The sequence below is a fragment of the Anas acuta genome, chromosome 3 (assembly GCF_963932015.1).
Source record: "Anas acuta chromosome 3, bAnaAcu1.1, whole genome shotgun sequence".
NCBI lineage: Eukaryota > Metazoa > Chordata > Aves > Anseriformes > Anatidae > Anas > Anas acuta.
The window spans coordinates 117,754,368-117,777,723 of NC_088981.1; the positions used below are offsets into that span (position 1 = coordinate 117,754,368).

Below are 23,356 nucleotides of genomic sequence, written 5' to 3' on the forward strand. Positions count from 1 at the left end.
CCAATTTCCATCATGTATCAGCAGGCCTAGTGAACTGGAGATGTTGCAGATGACTGGAGACTTGCAAATGTGACACCCGTCGATAAGAAGGGAATGGGCACAAGTTGTACCAGGGGAGGTTCATGCTGGAAATGAGGAGACATTTCTGCTCAGAAAGAGCAGTCAGGCATTGGGATGGTTGCCCAGGGAGGTGGTGGAGTCCCCATCCCTGGGGGGTGGTGGACAAAGGGTAATGGCTTTAAGCTAAGAGGGGAGATTTAGATTAGAAATTAGGAAGAAAATCTTTAATATGACAGCAGTGAGGCACTGGCACAGGTTTCCTAGAGATGCTGTGGATGCCCCATCCCTGGAGGTGTTCAAGGCCAGGCTGGATGGGGCTTTGAGCAACCTTGATCTAGTGGGAGGTGGGCCTGCCCATAGCAGGGGGGTTGGAACTAGATGATCTTCAAAGTCCTTTCCAACCCAAACCATTCTGATTTTATGATTCTAGGAGAATTGTGGCTCACCTTGAAATGAAGCACGCAGTGACCAGTCCAGTCCAACTCAGTTTATTAGCAAAGACTACAAAGCATTATAATGAATCACCACTCTTGACACCTCTTCAGGAGACTCTGGTCATTGGGTTTGCAGCAAGATTGCAGAAAAAGTGCACAGTAAACACCCCCTGCCACTGCACTGGTGCAGGCAGAGCCACTTCCATGTTCTCCAGACCATTTTTGTTCAGTTGCCACCTGCCTGTCTTGACAGCACAAACGCTAAGCTCACACACTGCTGACAGCTGCTGAGGAAGCTGCAAAGTTGTCTAATTCTCCATATTGGTTATAAAGGGCTTTTACCCAACACAGAAGTGCTTGGCAAAAGCAGTTGGGGTGGCTAGGTGCTGGAGGGAACTTTGCCAGGCCCAGGCTCATGAGTAGGAATGGCTCATGGAAGTGGGGGCACATCTTAACCTAGGACTTATACCTAATAACCACAGAGTTAAAATCACTGTCTAAATCTGCATAGGCTGCTGCGTTAATTGCTTTAATGGCATCAGAAAGAGAACAGCACCTGAGTACTGACTTTATGAATGCAAACAAAATCCCCAGAAACAAAATAGCTGAGTTCCCCACAAATATTCACCTGCTCACAGACCCCGCTGGCCTTTCTGCAAGTGTGACAAGTATTGCTGCAGGGAAACTGTTCTTTTGCCAGTGTCATTTCTTTTCCCATAGCAGCTGATAAAACTGGTCCTTTCTAATGCTGCCTTTGCTCTTCATCTGGCACTTGGTCTTGATCTTGGCGGTATGACTGCGTGCTACTGGAATGTTTTTCTAGTTTGCTTTAAGACAAAGCTGAGGTAAATATTTATGGCAAGAAAGGGAGAGGACTTTGACTTTATCACACAGCAAGAGAATCGCTGAGCAGCGGCATGAGAAGTACTCCTTAGTTCACCCAAATTTACAGCAATTACATTTAGTTATATTGACATGGTTTAAGGTCACAATCTTTTCAACAAGATTTTGTGATTATCCTCGTATTATGATCCTCTAAAAGGCAAAGCACTTGCAGTTTTTCCTTCATACCAACTTAGCCTAATATTTCTCCAGTTCAGCGAGTGCATTCTGCTTTGTAACTGTCTTCCAGGAAGCAGGGATTTCTCCTCTGCCATGAAATTTCCCATTGTAGCGTTGTTCTAGCTGTGTCCTGAAATAAGACACAAACCATTTCCAGTATGCTTGCATGGATGGATCAGGAGGAATGCTCCAAGTGGAATATGGAGGTCCTGCATCCCGGTATTTCTTGTAGGGGATCCATGTGTCTTCACCAACCAGAAATAAACAGCCACTTGAAACAAGGCTAGAACAAATATCAATGACAAGGTTGTCTGTTTTATGTCTTTTAGATCCTATCATTTCATACCATATGCGTCCTCTTAAAAATTGTGGACGATGGAAGACAACCCGGTGGTCTCCATCATGGTTTGGCATAGTGTTAGTGCAAACAGCCCCACAAAATGGACACTGCTCCTGGCACCCTGCAAACTGCTCAGCCACTATTGTGTGAGGCTGCCTTTCAAAGGAGCTCATACAAGCTTCTTCAAACTCCTTCCTGAGATCATCAATAACGGGAGACAGTGCTTCTGTCATGGCATTATTCAGGAACTCTACGTCTGTTATCTCCTGATGTTCAATGCCCTTCAGGTCACTCCTGGGCAAGCTTAGCACATCTCCGAGTACTCTGCAGAATTCATCCAGCCAAAGAGAGATTTTATCCTTTCTGTCTCTTCTGTCTTTGACAACCGTGGTTGATGCAAAAACAGCTGACTGAATGTTTTCAGAGTAACGAGAGAGGGATTCTCTTAAAAACATCTCTAGCCTTCTGTTCTTATCTAAACAGTATGTCTCAACTTTTGTCTTAATGTAATTATTTAAAAAGTCTCCTGGGGCATTAAGATAATACATGAATTTTTCAAAATTCTCTTCTTCTGCTAGGTATTTCAGCATGTAATATTCCAGAGTGGATCTGTTGCCTCTGAAATCTGGAATTTTATCCTTCACGTCTCGAGCTATGTCAAGAGCTGTCTTCTCATAGATGGCGTGTCGAAGAGCTGGGGCAATCTTGCTGCACAGGAAATCAGCAAATGTTGTGATACAAGAGGCTCCTTGGCAGGAAATCTGGAAACATTTGAAGAAGTCTTCTCTCTTGCTCTCCAGGTAGATGACTGGATCATTTGCTTTCCTGAATGCTGCATGCATGTCTTTAAACCTTTCTGCTGCCATTCTGCACAGGTACAGTGATAATTCCATTTTGTAATCTTTATTAAAACTGTAATTTGCAGTGTTAGGAACAGACTTCATACCTTCCTCCACTTCATTTAGTATTTCATGAATAAAAGTTCGACTGTAATCCATTTTGTCCTTTTCCTTCTTCTCAATGTTTGCCTTCACACGCATTTTGATGCTCTCTGTAATGCGGTGCATGCTGTTCTCATCTGCATCGTCCAAACTTTTAGAAAGGCCAAAAAAATTTTTCTTCCTAGACACGTGTTTCTCTATGTCAAGACAAAAGACTGTCTTTTGGGAAAACTTTCTGATTCGTTTATCTACCTTAGGCTCCTTAAAGTGATCTAGAAGGACATTTTCTATATCCACGTCGATGTCCACCTCTTCCAGAGGGGGAGTATCAGAGGACACTTCAGCAACCCACTGCTTCCAGATAGAATTGAAGTGGTTTCTCAGTTCACTTTCACCTAATTTCTGGCCTTTTAGAGACAGGGCCAACTCTCTGCTCTTTCTCAGGAGCTCATTTTCATATGTGGACTTCCTCTCATCCAGTTTACTCTGGCTCTTCTTTACTTCTAGAAGTTTCTCACACTTTCTTCGCGTTTCAACAAGAAGGGACTCTCTCAGTTCTTTCAGCTTCAGTTCCGTGCTGCTTTTCCACTGGATCAGTATTTCATGGTCTCTGTCTTCACTGAAAAACATTTCCATGTTCTTGATGATGGCATCACTTCTCTCTTGCACCAGTTTCTCAAGGTGTTCCATGGTGACCTTGCCCAACTCCCCGTTCCGCACCTTGTTTTCCAGTTTCATTTGCAAGTCTAAGATGTGACTTCTCAGCTGCCAGGTCCACTGACTAAATGCAGTTTCCAGTTTCTTGTAGGCAGCAATCTCCACTGAATTCTTGAAGCTGAAAACAAAGTTTTCATTCAGCAGGGCATTCCACAGGTCACTAATACGAACTTTCAAGCTGGAGAGCCTCAAAACGCTGCTGTGCGATTCCTTCTTGGCAGCTTGGAGAATTTTGCTCTTTAATTCCTGGATGTTCTGGCTGTAGGTGGGGTTGGGCGGTGCCATCGGTGGGTTTCCTTCCCACAGGTGAGCAAAGTAATGAATGTGGGTGTTCACGTCAAAGCGGATGACGTCGCTGAAGCAGGTGATGTCACAGAATTCCTGCTGGGCCGCGGTCACGGTCATTTCATCCAGCTTTTCCTGCAGACGTCTTTGTCCTTCCATGTTCTGTTCCTTTGCGGTTATTTCACCCACGTTTTGGTGCACAAAGAGGCAGCCTGGGGAAATATTAACTTGCTTCATCCTCAGGAAAGCCTGCACAGCAATCTGAAGGACGTCTTGCATTTCCGAAGGATTTTCTCCAAAGATGTTGATCAGAGTCATGTTGCCGATGCCAATGACAAAGGTGGCCAGCTCATTGTCATGGTTAAGTGACTGCTTATTGGCAATCTCCATGGCACGAAGTCCTTCTGTGTCAACAACGAGCATGTAATCAAAGTTCAAATCCTGTTGGAGCTTCTCGTCCACTTTAATGAGCTGCATAAACGCTCCCCGGGTGCACCTCCCTGCGCTGACGTTAAACTGCAGACCAAACATGGCATTCAGCAGGGTTGACTTCCCTGTGCTCTGGATGCCAAGCACGGAAAGCACAAATACTCGCTTGTCCCCTAGCTTCTCAATTAACCTGTCAAAGACGGCTCCAATCCACTGCAGTGGTACGTAAGAAGCATCACCATCCATCAGCTCAACGGGATACCCTAAAAGCATCAGATTGGCAGCAATTTCAGGTAGTTTGACATACCATTTTTCTTTGGAGTTTGTTGATTCCAGTGCCTCATAAATCTGCCCCACCTCTCTCAAAATATGCTCAAGGCCAATGGACGAATCATTGATTTCATCGGAAAGGTCATTCAATTTCTTCATCAGTTGAGTTTTCAGGTTGTTGTTTTCATTGCTTTTCTTTAATGCCAGGATTTGAGACCATAAGTGATGATACTTTCTCTTCAGCTCATCAAGGTGATCAGAGGAGATATCGTCCATGAAGATCTTCATCCACTGCAGAAAGAATTTTTTGGTATTGTCTGGCTGTGACTGGAGAAAGCCAAGGACTGTTTTCATCAGCTGATTGAGGGGAAACGCTTTGCCTAGTTGCTTTCTTCGTATTGCAGACTTCTCCAATTCAATTTGGCTCCGATGATGCTCTATGCTCTTGTTCCTCTTTTCCTGCAAGCGAGTGAGTTCTTTGTCCTTTTTACACCACATGTACCACAGTTTTCCCTGAAGAGGCAGTAGCTGTGATTTGATCTCAGACAACTTCTCCTTCTTCAACAGATTCACCAGTGTGATTGCTGTTTCTTTGGCTGTCACACACGCTTCTGTATCTTCATCGACTAAGAAGCCGTGCTGGCGAGCTGTGCTCAGGCATGCATTGAGGCTAACAAGCATGCTCGACCCTTCCACTAGGTCTCGGATGGTTTTTGTCAGCTCAGCCACTAATTCTGCTTCATTTCTGTTCTTGATCCCTATTCTTACGTTTTGGCTAGATCGGCCAGCTGCAATGCTCTCTTTCTCAGTGAAAAGGCAAACCAAAGGCCTCTGAGACTGCCACAGATCATGTAAAATTTTCCTGCCTTTCTTCTCGTTGCTCTGATCAGACTCAGAAACAAGAACCACGTTCACGGCAGAGATCTCCTTTAAAAACTGCAGCTGGGGTTCATGATCCCTCGCATCTCCGTGCAGGTTACAGAAAGCAACAGGGCTGGTAAAACTGTCATCGTCGCTACCACGGGGAAGGTACCAGGAGATCTCCACAACACCTTTCATCAGGAAGCAGTCTTTGCTGCTGCCTTTGCAATGGCGGTGGAAAAAAGTGTCGTGTTTTTTCATGCTCAGCAGGGCATTCAGGAGCTGAGACTTGGAAGAGGAAGGAGAGCTGCCGATGCGGAGGAAGGACACAATAGGCATCTCTGCCTGATAAATGAGTTTGTTATTGTGACTGCTAATCCTCGTCTGCTCTCCCGATTTCAACGTCCCTTTCCAGCTCTTCTTGATTTGGCTGAGGGACCAGAGAGGGAACTCTATCTGTGAAGTGCCCGGGTTTGGTACCAGGAGGGGTAGTGCAAACTGGCAGAAAGCGAGCTTGGATGAAAGGTACTGTCTCATGAAATCATCAGCACAATGAAAAATTGCCATCTGGAGGTCCATGGGGTGCACATGACTCTCCCTGCTTGCAGATTCAGGGGCTCCTTTGTCCAAGTCACTGAGAAAGTCATCAAAGGAATCAAAGGGCTCGTGCTCCTCCCCTGAGGTGTTTGGTGTGGGAACAACTCCTGGCTTACTCGCCTCCTTGCAAGTCAGGTACCTCACCCGATAATCCACGGTCAGGAGCCTTTGCAGGAAGTAAAATGGTAGCTCGCTGTCCTTGCTGGGCTGGCTGTTGTGTACAGATGTCTGGTGTATTATGTGGAAATCTTCTGTGCCCATTTTTCTTGGATAGTACCTTTCCAGCCCGAGGCGCTTAAGTAAGTTGAGGAACTCCGGGTTTGCAGTGGTTTGATTTGCTTTGGATTTGCTGCTGTCCGATTTGGGATTGCACTGACTGGGAGGCTGCATGCCTTGAAAAGCATCTTCCAGGTCTTTCATTATATCGTCTTTGTTCAGGTTGTCAGATGTGTCCTCCAGTTGCCCATCGATGAAGGATTGCAAATCTCTTTCCAGCATCTCCCAGTCTCTGAATGCATTGTGCTTTTCGAGGAGAGCTTTCATCTCTGTGGACCATGTGTTTTTCATCTTTTCTTTCATAAAAACTAAGCGTTCATGCTTCTGCTCAGGGGTCACCTTCTTGTTTTCGGATGTTATGGTGAGCCCCGTCAGCAGCAGGAAGGCCTGAGCTCTGTAAACATCCTGTTCCTTCAGGCTCTGATACTCGTTATGTGCCACGCGCATTTCCTGTATCATGAAATTAATTTCTGGACACCCAAGGAGGTACTGAAAAGTGCTGCTTTCTACTTGGTATCCCGTGCTGGTTGTAACTAAGAGCACTAAGAGTTCTATGTCTTCCTGTGCCCTTTGCTGCAGAGACTGGAGCAAGGAAGAAACAGACTGGCTTACAGTGAAGGTGGCTTTGATCTTTGCCTCATGAATGGCAGATGCAGAAGTTGCCGGTGCGTAGGTGACTTCCTGCATGTACTCCTTCATTTGTAGCAGTGTCGTATTGAGATCATCAAGACTGGAAATACTGGGAGTTTGGGGAAGTGTCTGATCCTTGTGGAAGACCCATTGCATAATGAAGGAAGCCCTAGGGAAGTCCTTGACAGAATAGATGTGAGGATCCAGCAGGCACTGCAGCAGAGATTTGATGTAGGTGGTGTTTTCCGGAGAAGACTTCTGGCAAATAGAAACAGTGTTCACCAGGAACTCCTGCAATGCTTTGTCTGACAGGCATATGTTGATCCAGACACTGTGATTTTTTGTTCTGTTATTCAGACCCTGTTTAAAATCTAGCAACATGAGAAGTTTCTTTTCATCCACCATCCCCTCCCAGGTCTTCACTTGCTCCAGGAAAGCTCTGGACTCTTCTACAGCACTGGCCAGTTCCTCTCCAAAGATCACACTGGTGCTATGATTCGTTAGTGCTTCGTAAACAGCCCTGAGGCCGCTGCCCATTTGATGGGAGGCTTTAAAATCGCTGCTGTGGTTGGACAGGATTATGTCCCACACTGGGATCAGCTGAAAGCCCCGGTCGATCACACACCAGGTTGTGTTATTGGCCACAAGCCCGCATTTCCACTCGGGAAGGGAATCCGTCTCTGCTGGGCCCCCTGTTTTGGTCACATAGAGCTGAACTGCTCTGTGGGTGCTGCTTCTGTCTCTTCCCTGAAATGATGCCTGTGAGCTGGACTTTGAAGCATCCCCTTTCACTCCCCACTTGGTACCGAAGCCGCTGAAGCTAGCCCCGACGTAGCTGTTCAGTGCTTCAGATGTTTGTTGCTTCATCTCATCCCATTGCTCTGCCCTGAAACCTTCGGCAGATGCTTTCCACCAGAATATTCCCCCAAAGTGGATGGGTCCCTGGTTCACGTGGGACCCAAACCTGCTGAAGAAGCTGGCGCACCTGCTCTTCAGTAGGTGGGACCTGTCTGCCTCCTGGGTGATGCTCAGAAGCTGTTCGATGTCTTGCAGCTCTCGCAGGGCTGCGTCTGAGAGGCGAAGCTGGTCCTTTTGGAAGTAGTAGGAGGCCACAGGGATGTATTGGTACTTGGTGGTGCAAATGTACGCCTGCTCCGAGCGTGACCGACGGGAGTCCTCTGACTGTGAGGACTTGCCGTAATCCACACCTGTTTCAACACTGAACCCCCAGAAACCAGCTTTGACAGAAGCATTGATGCTGAACCCCAGCTGCTCCATGGACTTGGTGAAAGTGGCTTCTGCTGCAGAGGAGGAGAACTCCTTCCTGTCAAGCAGCGACCCTTGCACTGGACCAGTGAGCATGAAGCCATCAGGGACCCTGATGAGTTGCTCTCGCTTTGCCAGCACGTCCTCCAGGCTCTTGGTTTGGTAAATTCCCTGCAGAGCCAGGCCTCCCGATGCCTGCCTCAGGACCTCCTCGTCAGAGACGTTCTCCCTCTTCCCCATGGACTTCTCCTGCTGCTCCAGTTGCTTCCGGATGCTCACCAGCTCATCCAGCAATACCTTCTCTGGAGGTGCCCAGTACTCCTTGGGAATGTCCATGGCTTGCTGTAGGGCCTCCTCTTTCTGTCTTATCATTTCCTTGCTGTGGCTGCGGCTCTTCTGCATTTCTTCCAGTTCCTGTAGGATTGACTTGGCTTCTTCTTGTCTCTGCTTCATCACATCCAAGCGCTGCTTCTGTACTTCATCAACAGCTCTTTTGTTGTCTGTGATTCCTAGGAGCCTTTGGAGTGCCTTGGTCTCCCAGGGGTACCGTACTTCGCACTCCAGTTTAAGGCAGTCTTCATATTGCAGATGTTTCAAAGCATTTATTGACTTAACACCCAATATCTCTGACAGTTTGGGGAGCCAGTATTCTTCATCAAGTCCTTCCTTCTCAAATGCTTCTGCCAGCAATTGCTTAGCAATTCGTGCCTTTTCCCCAGCATCTGCTCTATCCTCCTGTGACTCCATGGCTGTGGAAGGGGAAAAGAGACTTTTGTTACATCAGGTTAGAGGAGGCCACCACCCCTTAGAAGAGGCCTCTCCATAGTTCCTGGCTCAGGGATTTCTTCTGCCTTGCTGCTGGAACCCAGCCTCGGGCACCCCCGAGATAGGCAGACACAGACAGACAGACACACGCAACCACTGGCACGGCTGCACAAATAGCCATGGACAAGGTGCTGCCTTCAACAGCACCCATGTATAAGCTGCTGTGATGGTTCCGCTCGAGTGGACAGCTGAGCTCCACCACAGCCAGTTTCTCACTCCCCCTCCTCAAAGAGGAAGGAGAGAAAATGCGATGAAAATGGCTCAAAGGTTGAGAAAAGGACAAGAAGGTCATGCAGTAATTATTTGTGAGGGGAAAACAGACACAGCATAGGGAGACACAACTGTAGGGGTTGGAAGGGTCCTCGAAAGATCATCGGGTCCAACCCCCCTGCCAAAGCAGGTTCCTCAAAGCAGGCTGCCCAGATAGGCGTCCAGACAGGCCTTGAATATCTCCAGAGAAGGAGACTCCACAACCTCCCTAGGCAGCCTGTTCCAATGCTCCGTCACCGCCACTGTGAAGAAGTTCTTTCGCATGTCAGTGCAGAACTGCCTGGGCTCTAACTTGCAGCCATTACCCCTTGGCCTATCCCCACAAACCACTGAGAAGAGTTTGGCTACATCCTATTGTCCCCCACCCCTCAGATATATACACTGAGGAGATCCCCTCTCAGTCTTCTCTTCTCCAGGCTGAACAGACCCAGGTCTCTCAGATTTTCTTCATAGGGAAGATGCTCCAGGCCCCGTATCATCTTTGTGGCCCTCTGCTGGACTCTTTCCAGGAGATCCCTGTCTTTCTTGTACTGGGGAACCCAGAACTGGACACAGTACTCCAGGTGAGGCCTGACCAGGCCAGAGTAGAGGGGGAGGATCACCTCCCTTGACCTGCTGGCCACGCTCCTTTTAATGCACGCCAGGATCCCATTAGCCCTCTTGGCCACAAGGGCATAGTGCTGGCTCATGGTCAACCTGTCGTCCACCAGGACCCCCAGGTCCTTCTCCTCAGAGCTTCTCTCCAGCAGGTCATCCTGTAATGATACATGCGGTTGTTCCTTCCCAGGTGCAGGCCCCAAAACTTGCTCTTATTAAATCTCATTTGGCTTCTTCCTGCCCATCTGTCCAGCCAGTCCCGGTCTCACTGAATGGCAGCACAGCCTTCTGGTGTGTCAGCCACTCCTCCCAGCTTTGTGTCATCGGTGTACTTGCTGAGGGCAGACAATATTCCCTCATCAAGTTCGTCGATGAAGATGTTGAACAAGACTGGACCCAGCACCGGCCCCTGGGGAACACCGCTAGTCACAGGCCTCCAGCCAGACCCTGCTCCTCCTATCACCACCCTCTGAGCTTGGCCACTCAGCCAGTTCTCAACCCACCTTACTGTCCACTCCTCTATCCCACACTTTCTCAGCTTTGCTATCAGGATGTCATGGGAGACAGTACCAAGAGCCTTGCTAAAGTCAAGGTAGATGACATCCACCGCTCTCCCCCCATCTACCCAGCTGGTGATGCCATCATAGAAGGCAACGAGGTTGGTCGAGGATGACTTCCCCTCAATGAATCCATGCTGACTACTCCTCATAGCCTTCTTCTCTTCCAATTGCTTGGAGATGGCATCCAGAACAAGCTGCTCCAATACCTTTCCAGGGACAGAGGTGAGACTGACTGGCCTGTAGTTTCCCAAATCCTCCTTCCTGCCCTTCTTGAAGACCAGAATGACATTGGCTGTCCTCTAGTCTTCAGGCACCTCACCATTCTCCAGGACCTTTCAAAGATGATAGAGAGCGGTTCAGCGATCACAGCTGCCAGCTCCCTTAGCACACGTGGATGCATCCCATTGGGACCCATGGATTTGTGTGTGTTGAGACCACTCAGACACTCCTGAACCACTCCCATGTCCACCAGGGGGGAGCCCTCCATTTCCCAGACCCTTTGTCCTCTTGTCAGGGGCGAGCAGTCCCGGGGAAGTGTCCTTGGAGCAAAGACTGAAGCAAAGAAAGAATTCAGTATCTCTGCCTTCTCAGTGTCTCCTGTGACCAGGACACCTCCCTCATTCAGCAAGGGACCCACATTATCCCTAGTCTTCCTCTTGCTGCTTACATACTTGAAAAAAACCCTTCTTATTATCCTTTATCTCTTTCGCAAGCCTCATCTCTAGGTGGACTTTAGCCTTCCTCGTTGCGTCCCTGCAGGCCCTGACAACACATTGTGTTGGGTCTGTCTGAGCTGGAGTCACCTTTTCCCTGCAGCACCCCGCACAGTGCTGTGCTCTGCACTTGTAGCTGGAACAGCACTGATATCACTCCAGTGTTGTGTCTATTGCTGCTTGGTGCTGGCACAGCATCAGGACTCTTTCCAAGCCCCCAAGAGCCAGCAGGCTGGGGGTGGGCAAGTGATGGGGAAGGGACATTGCCGGGGCAGCTGACCTAAACCAACCAAAGGGATATTCCATAACACCTGATGTCACACTCAGCAATAAAAGGGGGGGCTCTCGTGGGGGAGGGGGCTGTTCCTCCTGAACAACCACTACGCGTTTTGAGGCCCTGCTTCCCAGGACGTGGCCGAACACCGCTCGTTGATGGGAAGTAGAGAATAATTTGTTTTTTCTCTCTCTCTGTGCTTCCGCGCGGACTGATTGTTTCTTTTGTTTCTGTTTTTCCTCCCCATTCCCTTTCCCTTTAATTAAACCTTTCTCATCTCAAACCTCGAGTTCTCTGTGTTGTATTTTCTCCCCCTTCCTCTTTGAGGAGAGGGGGAGTGAGAGAGCGGTTGTGGTGGAGCTCGGCTGCCCACCTGAGTAAAACCACCACAGTCCTTTTTGGCGCCCAACGTGGGGCTCGAGGGTTGAGATAACAATAGCATTGATTGAAGTATTTATAACTAACATATTGGTAGTCATAATGCTTGGTTTTCTGGTAATACTTTTCTGTGTGGATATGTTGTATGTAGCCCACTCTCTGTTTTCTTTTTTCCTTTACATCCGATCGGAGAAAGTGTTGAAGTCTGTGCTTGTTTTTTTTATCATGTTGTGCTGTCACATACTGGCCTTCAGTTTTGTTTGGTATTCAGGCCCGGCATTGTTATCCTCCTGGTCTCATGGAGATTATCTTATTGAAAATATTAAGAATTACAGTGCCTTCATTTTTGCCCCTAGCAGTCAATCAGTGAATAATATCGGGTGTGGTGCCTTCTACTTTTCTCCCTGTGGGCTAATTACAGCAGCCTTTCAGTATCTTGGATACCCTTGGTCAGATATTATCCTCCTCTTACTAGGTCTTGTGTTTGTCTTCTTCCCCAAGGTAAAGCAATTTATTAAGAATATTATCCAAGGACCTGTCCCCAGACAAAGTAGTTGTGGGTGGCAAGGTGTGGGGGGGTATTTGGGCAGGTACCTATCATGGTTTTCTCCTCCAATGGTTCTAAATTTCACCCCTGAACAAGTACAAAATCCAAGAAAACTGGTAGAATGTTTGAAAGATGTATGTCCTGACCCTGGCAATACTAGAGAACTCCACCAGCTTGCTGCACTCTGCTGGGGTCTGGCTTACGCCTATCAGATGTCAATTAATATTGCCCAGCACCCTCAATGGGATAGGGAGGTTCCTGAATTTGATGATGAGACAGCACACACTGTGACCACCCCAGAGGACTGACCATCTATGGTATCACTCGCCCCTGTAGTAAAGACAAAACAGTGGAAACGGAGATCAGGTCGTTTAGTAAGGGAAGAAGCTCCTCCTACGGATGAGGGAGAAGAGGAAAAGGCAAGCAGCTCTAAAGCAGCGTCATCACGGCAATATCACGAAGAAGAGACTGAAATCATAGATGAATCAGAAACTACTTGGTCTCTATCTTTGAGTGAGCTGCGAGAAATACGAAAAGACTTCAGTCGCCATCCAGGTGAGCACATCCTCAGTTGGCTGCTTTGATGCTGGGATAGTGGGGCCAATACCCAACAGCTAGAAGGCAATGAAGCCAAGCAGCTGGCATCCCTTTCTAGAGAAAGGCTCATTGATGGAGTAATTGGAAGAGAGGCACAAGTTATCAGCCTCTGGAGGCGAATCCTAACAGCTGTGAAAGAAAGGTATCCCCACAAAGAGGATATTGTATACCAAGTAAGCAAATGGACCACTATGGATAAGGGCCTCCAGCAGCTGCAGGAATTAGCTGTGCTGGAGATGCGCTATAGCGGTTTAAACAACGCCCAGGTACCTAAAGACCCTGATGAAGTTCAATGCACAACGTCCATGTGGCGGAAGTTTGTACGGGCTGCACCCCCAACACATGCCAGCACACTGGCAGTAATGGGTTGGGAGGAGGGGATGGGGCCAACTGTGGACACCGTGTCCAATCAACTTCATAAATATGAAGAAAATCTCTCTGCCCCAGTACGGGGCTGCATTTCAGCTGTGGAGAGACTGTCCCAACGGTTAGATGAACACATAGCTTCATCCTCACCTAAACGGAAAAATCTTTCGGCCATCAAGCGCCAGCAGTCCCCGGCTCAAACAAGGGAGAATCCGGGACGCACACCACGAGGTACCTTGTGGTTTTATTTACGTGACCATGGGGAAGATATGAGGAAGTGGGACAGTGAACCGACCTCGGCCCTAGCTGCTCGGGTACGTGAGCTACGGAAAGATACAGCAGCAACAAAGAGGGCCCCTAGGAGGATTGCTGCTCCAGTTTCTGTTGAACAGTCCCCCAGAGGCAGTAGAAGGAATAGTATTACTCCTGACCCTGACAAAGAGACTTCTGCTTCACATTTGGAAGAATTAATTGATAGATACTCCGGCCAAGACTAGTGGGGCCCTGCCTCTGGCGAGGTAGAGGAGAGGAACAACCAGATTTACTGGACTGTGTGGATTAGATGGCCTGGCACACCGGAACCGCAAAAATATAAAGCTTTAGTGGACACAGGCGCACAGTGTACCCTAATGCCGTCAGGCCACCAAGGGGCAGAACCCATCTCTATCTCTGGAGTGACGGGGGGATCCCAAGAGCTAACCATATTGGAAGCTGAAGTGAGTCTAACTGGGAATGAGTGGCAAAAGCACCCCATCATGACTGGCCCAGAAGCTCCGTGCATCCTCGGCATAGACTACCTCAGGAAAGGGTACTTCAAGGATCCAAAAGAGTACCTACCGGTGGGCTTTTGGCATAGCTGCCTTGAGCACAGAGACGATTAAGCAGCTGTCTATCCTGCCTGGTCTCTCACAAGACCCTTCTGCTGTAGGATTGCTGAGGACTGAAGAACAGCAAGTGCCAATTGCGACTACAACTGTGCACCGGCAGCAATATCGCACCAACCCAGACTCCCTGACTCCTATCCATGAGTTAGTTCACCATCTGGAGAGCCAAGGAGTGATCAGCAAGACTCATTCACCTTTTAACAGTCCTATATGGCCAGTGCGAAAGTCCAATGGTGAGTGGAGGCTAACAGTGGACTATTGGGGCCTGAATGAAGTCACACCACCACTAAGTGCAACAGTGCCAGGCATGCTAGAACTCCAGTACGAACTAGAGTCAAAGGCAGCCAAGTGGTATGCTACAATCGATATTGCTAATGCATTTTTCTCTGTCCCTCTAGCAGCAGCATGCAGGCCACAATTTGCTTTCACTTGGAGGGGCATTCAGTATACTTGGAATCGACTGCCCCAGGGGTGGAAACACAGCCCTACCATTAGCCATGGACTGATCCAGATGACACTGCAACAGGGGAACGCTCCTGAACACCTGCAGTACATCGATGATATCATTGTATGGGGTAACACAGCAGAAGAAGTTTTTGGGAAAGGGAAGAAAATAATTTAAATTCTCCTGAAAGCTGGCTTTGCCATTAAACAGAATAAGGTCAAGGGACCTGCACAGGAAATCCAGTTCTTGGAGGTAAAATGGCAGGATGGACGTCACCACATTCCAACGGATGTGATCAACAAAATAACAGTTATGTCTCCACCAACTAGCAAAAAAGAAACACAAGCTTTCCAAGGCCTCGAGGGATTCTGGAGAATGCATGTGCCCGGCTATAGTCAGCTTGTGAGTCCTCTATATCAAGTGACTCGAAAGAGGAACACTTTTGAGTGGGGCCCCGAGCAACAACAGGCCTTTGAACAACTCAAACAAGAAATAGCTCGTGCAGTAGCCCTTGGGCCTGTCCGTACCGGACCAGCTGTGCAAAACATACTGTACGCTGAAGCTGGGGAGCATGGGCTCACCTGGAGCCTCTGGCACAAGACCCCAGGAGAAACTCGAGGCCGACCTCGGGGGTTCTGGAGCCGGGGCTGTCGAGGATCAGAAGCCAATTACACCCCAACTGAAAAGGAAATATTAACAGCATATGAGGGGATTCGAGCCGCTTCAGAAGTTGTTGGTACAGAAGCACAACTTCTCTTGGCCCCACGGCTACCTGTGTTACATTGGATGTTCAAAGGGAAAAAACCCACTACACACCATGCAACCGACACTATGTGGAGTAAATGGGTAGCATTAATTACACAGCGGGCTTGAACGAGGAATGCCAACCACCTGGGAATCCTGGAAGAGATTATGAACTGGCCGGAGGGCAGGGATTTTGGAGTACTGACAGAAGAGGTAACTTGTGCTGAAGAGGCACCACCATACAATGAGTTTCCAGAAGACAGAAAGCAGAAGACAGAAATGTGTTGTTTACTGACGGATTCTGCTGTGTGGTAGGGAGCCATCGGGAGTGGAAAGCTGCTGTGTGGAGTCCCACACGACAAGTTGTGGAGGCCATGGAAGGGGAAGGTGAGTCGAGTCAGGATGCAGAAGTGAAAGCTCTACAACTGGTCCTAAAAATTGCTGAAAGAGAAAAGTGGCCGGTAATGTATCTCTACACTGACTCATGGATGGTGGCAAATGCGCTGTGGGGGTGGCTGCAACAATGGAAAGAGAACAACTGGCAGCGCAGAGGTAAACCTATCTGGGCTGCTACCCTGTGGCAAGATATTGCTGCCCGGGTAGAAAACCTAGCTGTAAAGGTACGTCATGTAGATGCCCATATGCCTAAGAATCGTGCTACTGAAGAACATCAGAACAACGAAGAAGTAGATCGAGCTTCCAAAATTGAAATAGCTCAGGTGGACCTGGACTGGGGACGTAAGGGTGAGCTCTTTGTAGCTCGATGGGCCCATGAAACATCAGGACATCTGGGGAGGGATGCCACTTACAGACGGGCTCGTGATTGAGGGGTGGACCTGACCATTGAGGCCATCACACAGGTTACCCAGGAGTGTGAGACTTGTGCTGCAATCAAGCAAGCCATGAGGGTAAAGTCTCCCTGGAACAGGGGGAGATGGCTAGGGTTTCAATATGGTGAGGCCTGGCAAATTGACTATATCAGACCACTCCCAAAAACTCGCCAAGGCAAACGGTACATACTCACCATGGTAGAAGCAACTACTGGGTGGCTGAAAACATATCCAGTAAACCATGCCACGGCCCGAAACACTGTCTTGGGCCTTAAAAGACAAGTGCTGTGGCGACATGGTACACCAGAAAGAATTGTGTCCGACAATGGGAGTCACTTCTGAAACAATTTGATCACTTTCTGGGCCAAGAGACATGGCATTGAATGGGTGTATCACATCCCTTATCACCCACAAGCCTCTGGGAAGGTTGAGAGGTACAATGGACTGTTAAAAACTATGCTGCGAGCATTGGGTGCTGGGACATGGAAACACTGGGATATAAATCTACCAGAGGCCACTTGGCTAGTTAACAACAGGGGGTCTGACAGCCGTCCTGGTCCTGCTGAAACAAAACCCCTACACACTGTGGGAGAAGCTGAAGTCCCTGTAGTGCATGTGGGGAAGTGGATGGGGAAGGCAGTGTGGGTTGCCCCTGCCATGGGAAAAGGAAAACCCGCTCATGGGATTGTCTTTTCCCAACGACCAGGGTATACCTGGTGGGTCATGCAAAAGAATGGGGATATCAAGTGTGTGCCTCAAGGAGATTTAACACTGGGAGAAAATTAATCTGTCATCCAAGTTATGTGTTGTAGGAGGACACTGCAGAACCAATGACAGGTCAACTTTGCAAGGAACTGGGCAAGTGCAACAGTGATGTGAGCTAAGCTGGTGCTGGTGTCAAGAAAACCAACTTCGCCTGCCCTGAGTGACCACTTTGACAGATGAAGCTGAAACCATCAACAGTTTTTATGAGCATTTTGGGAAAAGACCTATAGAATAAAGAGAAGTACAGACATAAAAATGCTTCAATGGACAGAAAACAATGGTGATGAGAACTTCTATATACTAAACCGTACCTGATTGTGACACAAATGTTATGGAATAAGGGGTGGAAGTTGTGTTGGGTCTGTCTGAGCTGGAGTCACCTTTTCCCTGCAGCAGCCTGCACAGTGCTGTGCTCTGCACTCGTAGCTGGAACAGCACTGATATCACTCCAGTGTTGTGTCTATTGCTGCGTAGTGCTGGCACAGCATCAGGACTCCTTCCAAGCCCCCAAGAGCCAGCAGGCTGGGGGTGGGCAAGTGATGGGGAGGGGACATTGCCGGGGCAGCTGACCTAAACCAACCAAAGGGATATTCCATAACACCTGATGTCACACTCAGCAATAAAAGGGGGGGCTCTCGTGGGGGAGGGGGCTGTTCCTCCTGAACAACCACTACGCGTTTTGAGGCCCTGCTTCCCAGGACGTGGCCGAACACCGCTCGTTGATGGGAAGTAGAGAATAATTTGTTTTTTCTCTCTCTCTGTGCTTCCGCGCGGACTGATTGCTTCTTTTGTTTCTGTTTTTCCTCCCCATTCCCTTTCCCTTTAATTAAACCTTTCTCATCTCAAACCTCGAGTTCTCTGTGTTGTATTTTCTCCCCCTTCCTCTTTGAGGAGAGGGGGAGTGAGAGAGCGGTTGTGGTGGAGCTCGGCTGCCCACCTGAGTAAAACCACCACACACATCTATCCTCCTCCCAAGAGGACAGGCCCTTTTTCCACATTTCACAGACCTTCCTCTTCCTTTTGATCTTATTGATGAATTCCTTGCTCATCCACGCGGGCTTCCTGCCCCCCTTCCCCGATTTCCTATTCCTCGGGATGCACTGACCCTGAGCATGGAAGAAGTGCTGCTTAAATGTAGCCGAGCTCTCACAAGCACCCTTGCCTTCTAGCAACCTATCCCATGAGATACTCCCAAGCAGGTCCCGGAAGAGGTCAAAGTTGGCTCTTCGGAAGTCCAGGGTAGCAATCCTGCTTTCAGCCTTTCTTCCTTTGCCTAGTTCCATCTGGAACTCCACCATCTCATGGTCACTGCATCCCAAGCTGCCCCCAACCTTCACATCCCTAACAAGGCCATCCCTGTTGCTAAGAACGAGGTCCAGGAGCACCCTATGCCTCGTCGGCTCCTCCACCACCTGCATCAGAAAATTGTCCTCAACACATTGTAGAAACCCTTTGGACTGCTCGTGCCTGGCCGAGTTGCTTACCCAGCAGATGTCTGGGTAATTGAAGTCCCCCATGAGGACCAGCGCTCGTGATCGTGAGGCTACTAGCAGCTGCTCGTAGAAGGCCTCATCAACTTCCTCCTCCTGATCTGGAGACCTGTAGTAGACCCCCACCACTGTGTCTCCCATACCAGCCCACCCCTTAATTCTCACCCACAAGCTCTCCACTTGTCCCTCACTCTCCCCCAGCTGGAGCTGGGTACGCTCTAATTGCTCCCTCACATAAAGGGCAACCCCACCCCCTCACTTCCCCAGCCTGCCTTTCCTAAAGAGGACATAGCCCTCCATGACTGCGTTCCAGTCATGCGAGCTGTCCCACCACGTCTCAGTGATCGTACCGAGATCGTGGCCCCTCGACCGAATACAGATCTCGAGCTCATCCTGTTTGTTTCCCATGCTCCGTGCATTGGTGTACAGGCACTTTAGGGAAGCAGCAGGTGCAGTTACTCCTGGGGGGATGCAAGAAGAAGATACTGGATGGGGGATCGGGAACGCTACCTTCTCTGAGGAGCCCTCAGACAATCCTATGGGAGAGCTGAGAAGTTTTTCCCTGTCTTCAACAGTGACAGCAGTGATGACTTCCCTCAGCCCTTCTCTGTCACCTTTAGCTTTCCTCCCTTCCCCCATCAAACCTAGTTTAAAGCCCTGGTAATCAGCCCAGAGAGCTTGCTCCCCAACACACTTGCGCCCCACTTGGTGTCTGTCCATAGCCCACATACCCAACCTCTCAAAGGACGACCCAAGATCAAAATACCCAAATCCCTGGTCCAGACACCACCCCGCCAGCCAGTCATTTCTCTGTAAAAGCCTTGCAGGCGCCAAGGTCAGTGAAGAAGGAGGGGGGAGAGGTGCTCCAGGCGCCGGAGCAGAAGTCCCCTGCGGCCTGTGGTGAGGACCATGGTGAAGCAGGATGTCCCCCTGCAGCCCATGGAGTGCCACGGTGGAGCAGGGTTCCACGCTGCAGCCCGTGGAGGAGACCACGGTGGAGCAGGTGGCCCTGCACCAACGGAGGCTGCCGCCTGTGGAAGAACCCTGCCGGAGCAGATTCCAGGCCGGACCTGTAGCCTGTAGAGAGGAGCCCACGCAGGAGCAGGTGACCTGGCAGGAGCTGCTGCCCGTGGGGGAGCTAGGTCGGAGCAGTTTTCTCCTGAGGGATGGACCCCGTGGTACGGACCCATATCTGGAGCAGTTCTGGAAGAGCTGCTGCCTGTGGGCAGCCCACGCCAGATCAGTTCATCAAGGACTGCATCCCGTGGGAGGGACCCCACAGCACAGGGGACGAGAGTGACTGAGAAGGAGCGGCGGAGAAGTGCTGTAGGCTGACCATAACCCCCATTCCCACTGTTCCTCTGAACCGCAGGGGGGGAGGAAGTGGAAGAGGGTGGATGGGGGGGGGAAGGTGCTTTTGGTTTCTTTCCTTTGTTTCTCACTTCTCTAGTTTGTTAGTAGTAAGCAATAAACCTTACTGTCTCCCTATGCTGTGTCTGTTTTCCCCTCACAAATAATTACTGTGTGATCTTCTTGTCCTTATCTCAACCTTTGAGCCCTTTTCATTGTATTTCCTCCCTATTCCTCTTTGAGGACGGGGAGTGAGAAAGGGGCTGTGGTGGAGCTGAGCTGCCCACTCAAGCAGAACCACCACAATGATCTATAATATGTCTTCCCTCTCAAACCATTTTAGGATTCTTTAGCATTTGGAGCCTTGGTTTCTCATGGTCGGGTAGATGACCTGGCAATGCACAGACTATGCCTCTGGGGCTGTTTTCAGAGCATGATGCAGGGAGCAGCCAACGCCTGCCCAGGGCCATGGTGGAAGGGCCCTGGGGGAGCTGCCAGAGGAGCATGAAACCCACTGGGGTGGTGTTGGAAGATGTTGTGGTTTAACCAGGCAGGCAGCAAAGCACCACACAGCCCTTTGCTGGCTCCCCCCACCCCCACAGCAGGATGGGGGACGGAACTGAAGAAAAAAAAAGTTAAAGGGCAAAAAAAAATCCAGATGCTCTTAGAAGCTCATCTAAGCGCACTTGTTGAGTGATCTCCCTGTCCTTATCTCAATCCATGAGCCCTTTTCATTGCATTTTCTCCCACTTTTCCTATGAGGACGGGGAGAGAGAGAGCAGTTATGGTAGAGCTCAAATGCTTAGAAGAACAGTACCACCACAGTCCCTTCCAATCCAAACCAGTTTAGGATACTATGAAGTGCTAAAAACCTGAGTGTTGAGAAGAAGACAGTTTAATAGGACAGAAAAGGAAGGGATAATGATGATGATGGTGATAATAATAAACCATCAAATATCCAAAGCGAGTGATACACAGTGCAATTGGTCACCAACCACTGACTGAAGCCTAACCCTCGCTTTAGCGGCTGCTGCCCCCCACCCGAGCCAGCTCCCCTAGATTTTATTGCTGAGCAGTACGCCCTCTGGGATGGGATATCCTTTGGTTCCTTGGGGTTAGCTGTCCTGCTTCTGTCCCCTCCTGGCTCATTGTGCACCCTGGGCTCCTCGCTGCTAGGGCAGTATGAGGAGCAGGAAAGTCCTTGGCTCTGTGCAAGCACTGCTCCGCAACAACTAACACATTGGTGCTGTCAGCATCCTTCTCATCCTAAATCAAACCCATAGCCCATAGCAGCTACAAGGAAAAAAAATACTCCATCCTGACTGTGCCTCTGCCTGCTGTGGGTGATGCGGCAGCCCCCAAGGCAGGAAGAGGACCCCTGTGCTGGGTTGGCCCCGGCCAACAAGGAGCACCCAGCAGCTGCTCCCCCGCTCCCCACCAAAAGGACTGGGAGAAAAGTGGAGACACAAAAGCAAGACAAGCTCGTGGGTCAAGGTAAGGAGAGTTTAACAATCACTGCCCTATCTAGCCCCACCGCCAGGCTTCGCACCTCTGCGGGGCATTGGGCTGTCCCAGGGGGCCTCCTGCTTACCTGCCTGCTCCTGCCCCGGCCCCCAGATCCTCCCTGCCCTCCAGGGCAGCCCTTGCAGCACGCCCCCCCACATCCTGCAGCAGCCTGACTGGAGGGAGCTGCTCCTCCGTCCCCGACACCCGAGCAGAGCCCATTTCCCCTGAGCGAAAAGCCCTGCTGCCCTCCTGGCATCTCGCAGCCCAGCAGGAGATGGGTGAAACAGCGAGCAGGAGGCCAAGGGGTCACCGCATGTGGCCCCTGCCGTGCCCAGCGCATGTCAGCTGGGACCCACCTGCCCTCCCTGGTGCTCTGCAGCTCCAGTAGCGTCTCAGCTCAGCTCCCGCGCCATCTCAGCGCAGTTCCTTCACAGCCTCAGCCCACCCCTGACCCCACTCTTTATAGAGCCCCAAGACTCTGCACTGGTCGCAGTTTATTGGTTACATGGCAGGGAGATATTTTTTGCTTTCCTGGAAGTCAGGCTGTTATCTTTCAGGCAGTGCCAGAAAGTGAAACTTGGCAGTTGCTGGCTGTGCTGGAGCAGCCACATCCCCAAGCACTCCTCCAGGGAAGGGAAGAGGAAGTGGAAGAAGCAGGCAGCTTGTGGTGTTTTTACTGTGCTGGGCAGCTAAACTCCACAACTGCTGTCTCACTTCCCCTCTTTTAGATGAGGAGGGGGAGAAGTAAAGCAAAGAACAACTCACGGGTTGAGATAAGGATAATTTAATTAAAGGGAAATAATAATAATAATTAAATAAATATTATTATGAACTACACAATTTAACTAAAGGGAAATAAAAGGGGAAGGGGAAAAGGGAGAGGGAAAGGGAAAAAATAAAAAGAAGGGAGGAAAACAAAGAAATAAAATAAATGAAGGCTATATGGAAGTCCAGAGGAAAGAATTTACTCTCACCTTCCCACAAGTGAGTGATGATTGACTACGTCCTTGAAGCAGGGCCTCAATGCACATAGCCAGTGTTCGAGAGGAGGACCGACGTTTTCCCAACGAGAACCCACCCCTCCCCTCTTCTTCCTGTTTCCACCTTTTATTGCTGACATCCTCCTCGTAGGACTTGTTCTCCAGGTCCCTCACCAGCTTCGTCGCCCTTCTCTGGACCCGCTCAAGCACCTTGATGTCCTTCTTGTAGTGAGGGGCCCAAAACTGAACACAGTACTCGAGGTGTGGCCTCACCAGAGCCAAGTACAGGGGGACGATCACCTCCCTAGCCCTGCTGGTCACAGGAACAAATTAATTAGGGGGTGATTGCATAGTCAAATTAGGATTGCAGTTGAAGACCTGTGAAAAAAGCGTAACAGTCTCAATGAATTTATTTACAGAGAATGATGAAAAAGAAATAAATCCCAATGGACGGGTATGTGTTAGAACTGTTATAAATGGCTCAGTCTTCAAATTAGGATTATAATCAAAGTTTACAATTTATTAAAGGAATAGAGGTAAGCAAACAGCGCTGGGTGCACTGGGAGTCTCTGCTCCACCAGGACGCACAGCAGTTACATCAAGTAGATGATTTTTATGCTCCTAGACTAATACATATTTATTACTAATTCTAAAAAAAATGGGTTATTGTAATTAGCTTCCGGGACCCAGTCCCTCCTACTGGAGCCTGCGCATCAGTCTCCGGTGGTCCCTCTGGGGATCTCTAGGGGTCTTTCATGCTGAAGGCTCGTAGTCTTCCTCTCCAAGATTTTTTCTTGTCCTTCCCCTTTGTACTCCTTGGCAGCGTGTCAAGTTTACACAGCATCCCCTGCAGGTCTTGTCTCCTAGCCATCCTTCAGCTTCTTTTTTTTTCTTCTTCTTAATCTCTTGGCCACCTGGCCAGATATCAGAGGCTTGCATAGTATACCATAACAGTCACTAGTTGTTATCAGTTGTTCTGAAACCCCCAGATATTAAAGACTTCACACAAACACAAATAGATTTCTTATTGACACTTCACGAGTAATTAAAACAGTCTTCACCAGCCA

General features: G+C 49.4%; 1 protein-coding gene across 1 annotated transcript; it reads right to left on the minus strand.

The window, feature by feature from the left end:
• Positions 1 to 532: 532 nt before the first annotated feature.
• Positions 533 to 21,754, minus strand: LOC137854997 (interferon-induced very large GTPase 1-like). Its single transcript, XM_068679059.1, has 2 exons — positions 21,666 to 21,754; positions 533 to 8,917 (listed from the first exon to the last, which is right to left on the minus strand). The coding sequence occupies exon 2, from the start codon at positions 8,913 to 8,915 to the stop codon at positions 1,575 to 1,577; it is 7,341 nt and encodes a 2,446-aa protein (XP_068535160.1). The 5' UTR covers positions 8,916 to 8,917; positions 21,666 to 21,754; the 3' UTR covers positions 533 to 1,574.
• Between the last annotated feature and the right edge of the window lie 1,602 nt (positions 21,755 to 23,356).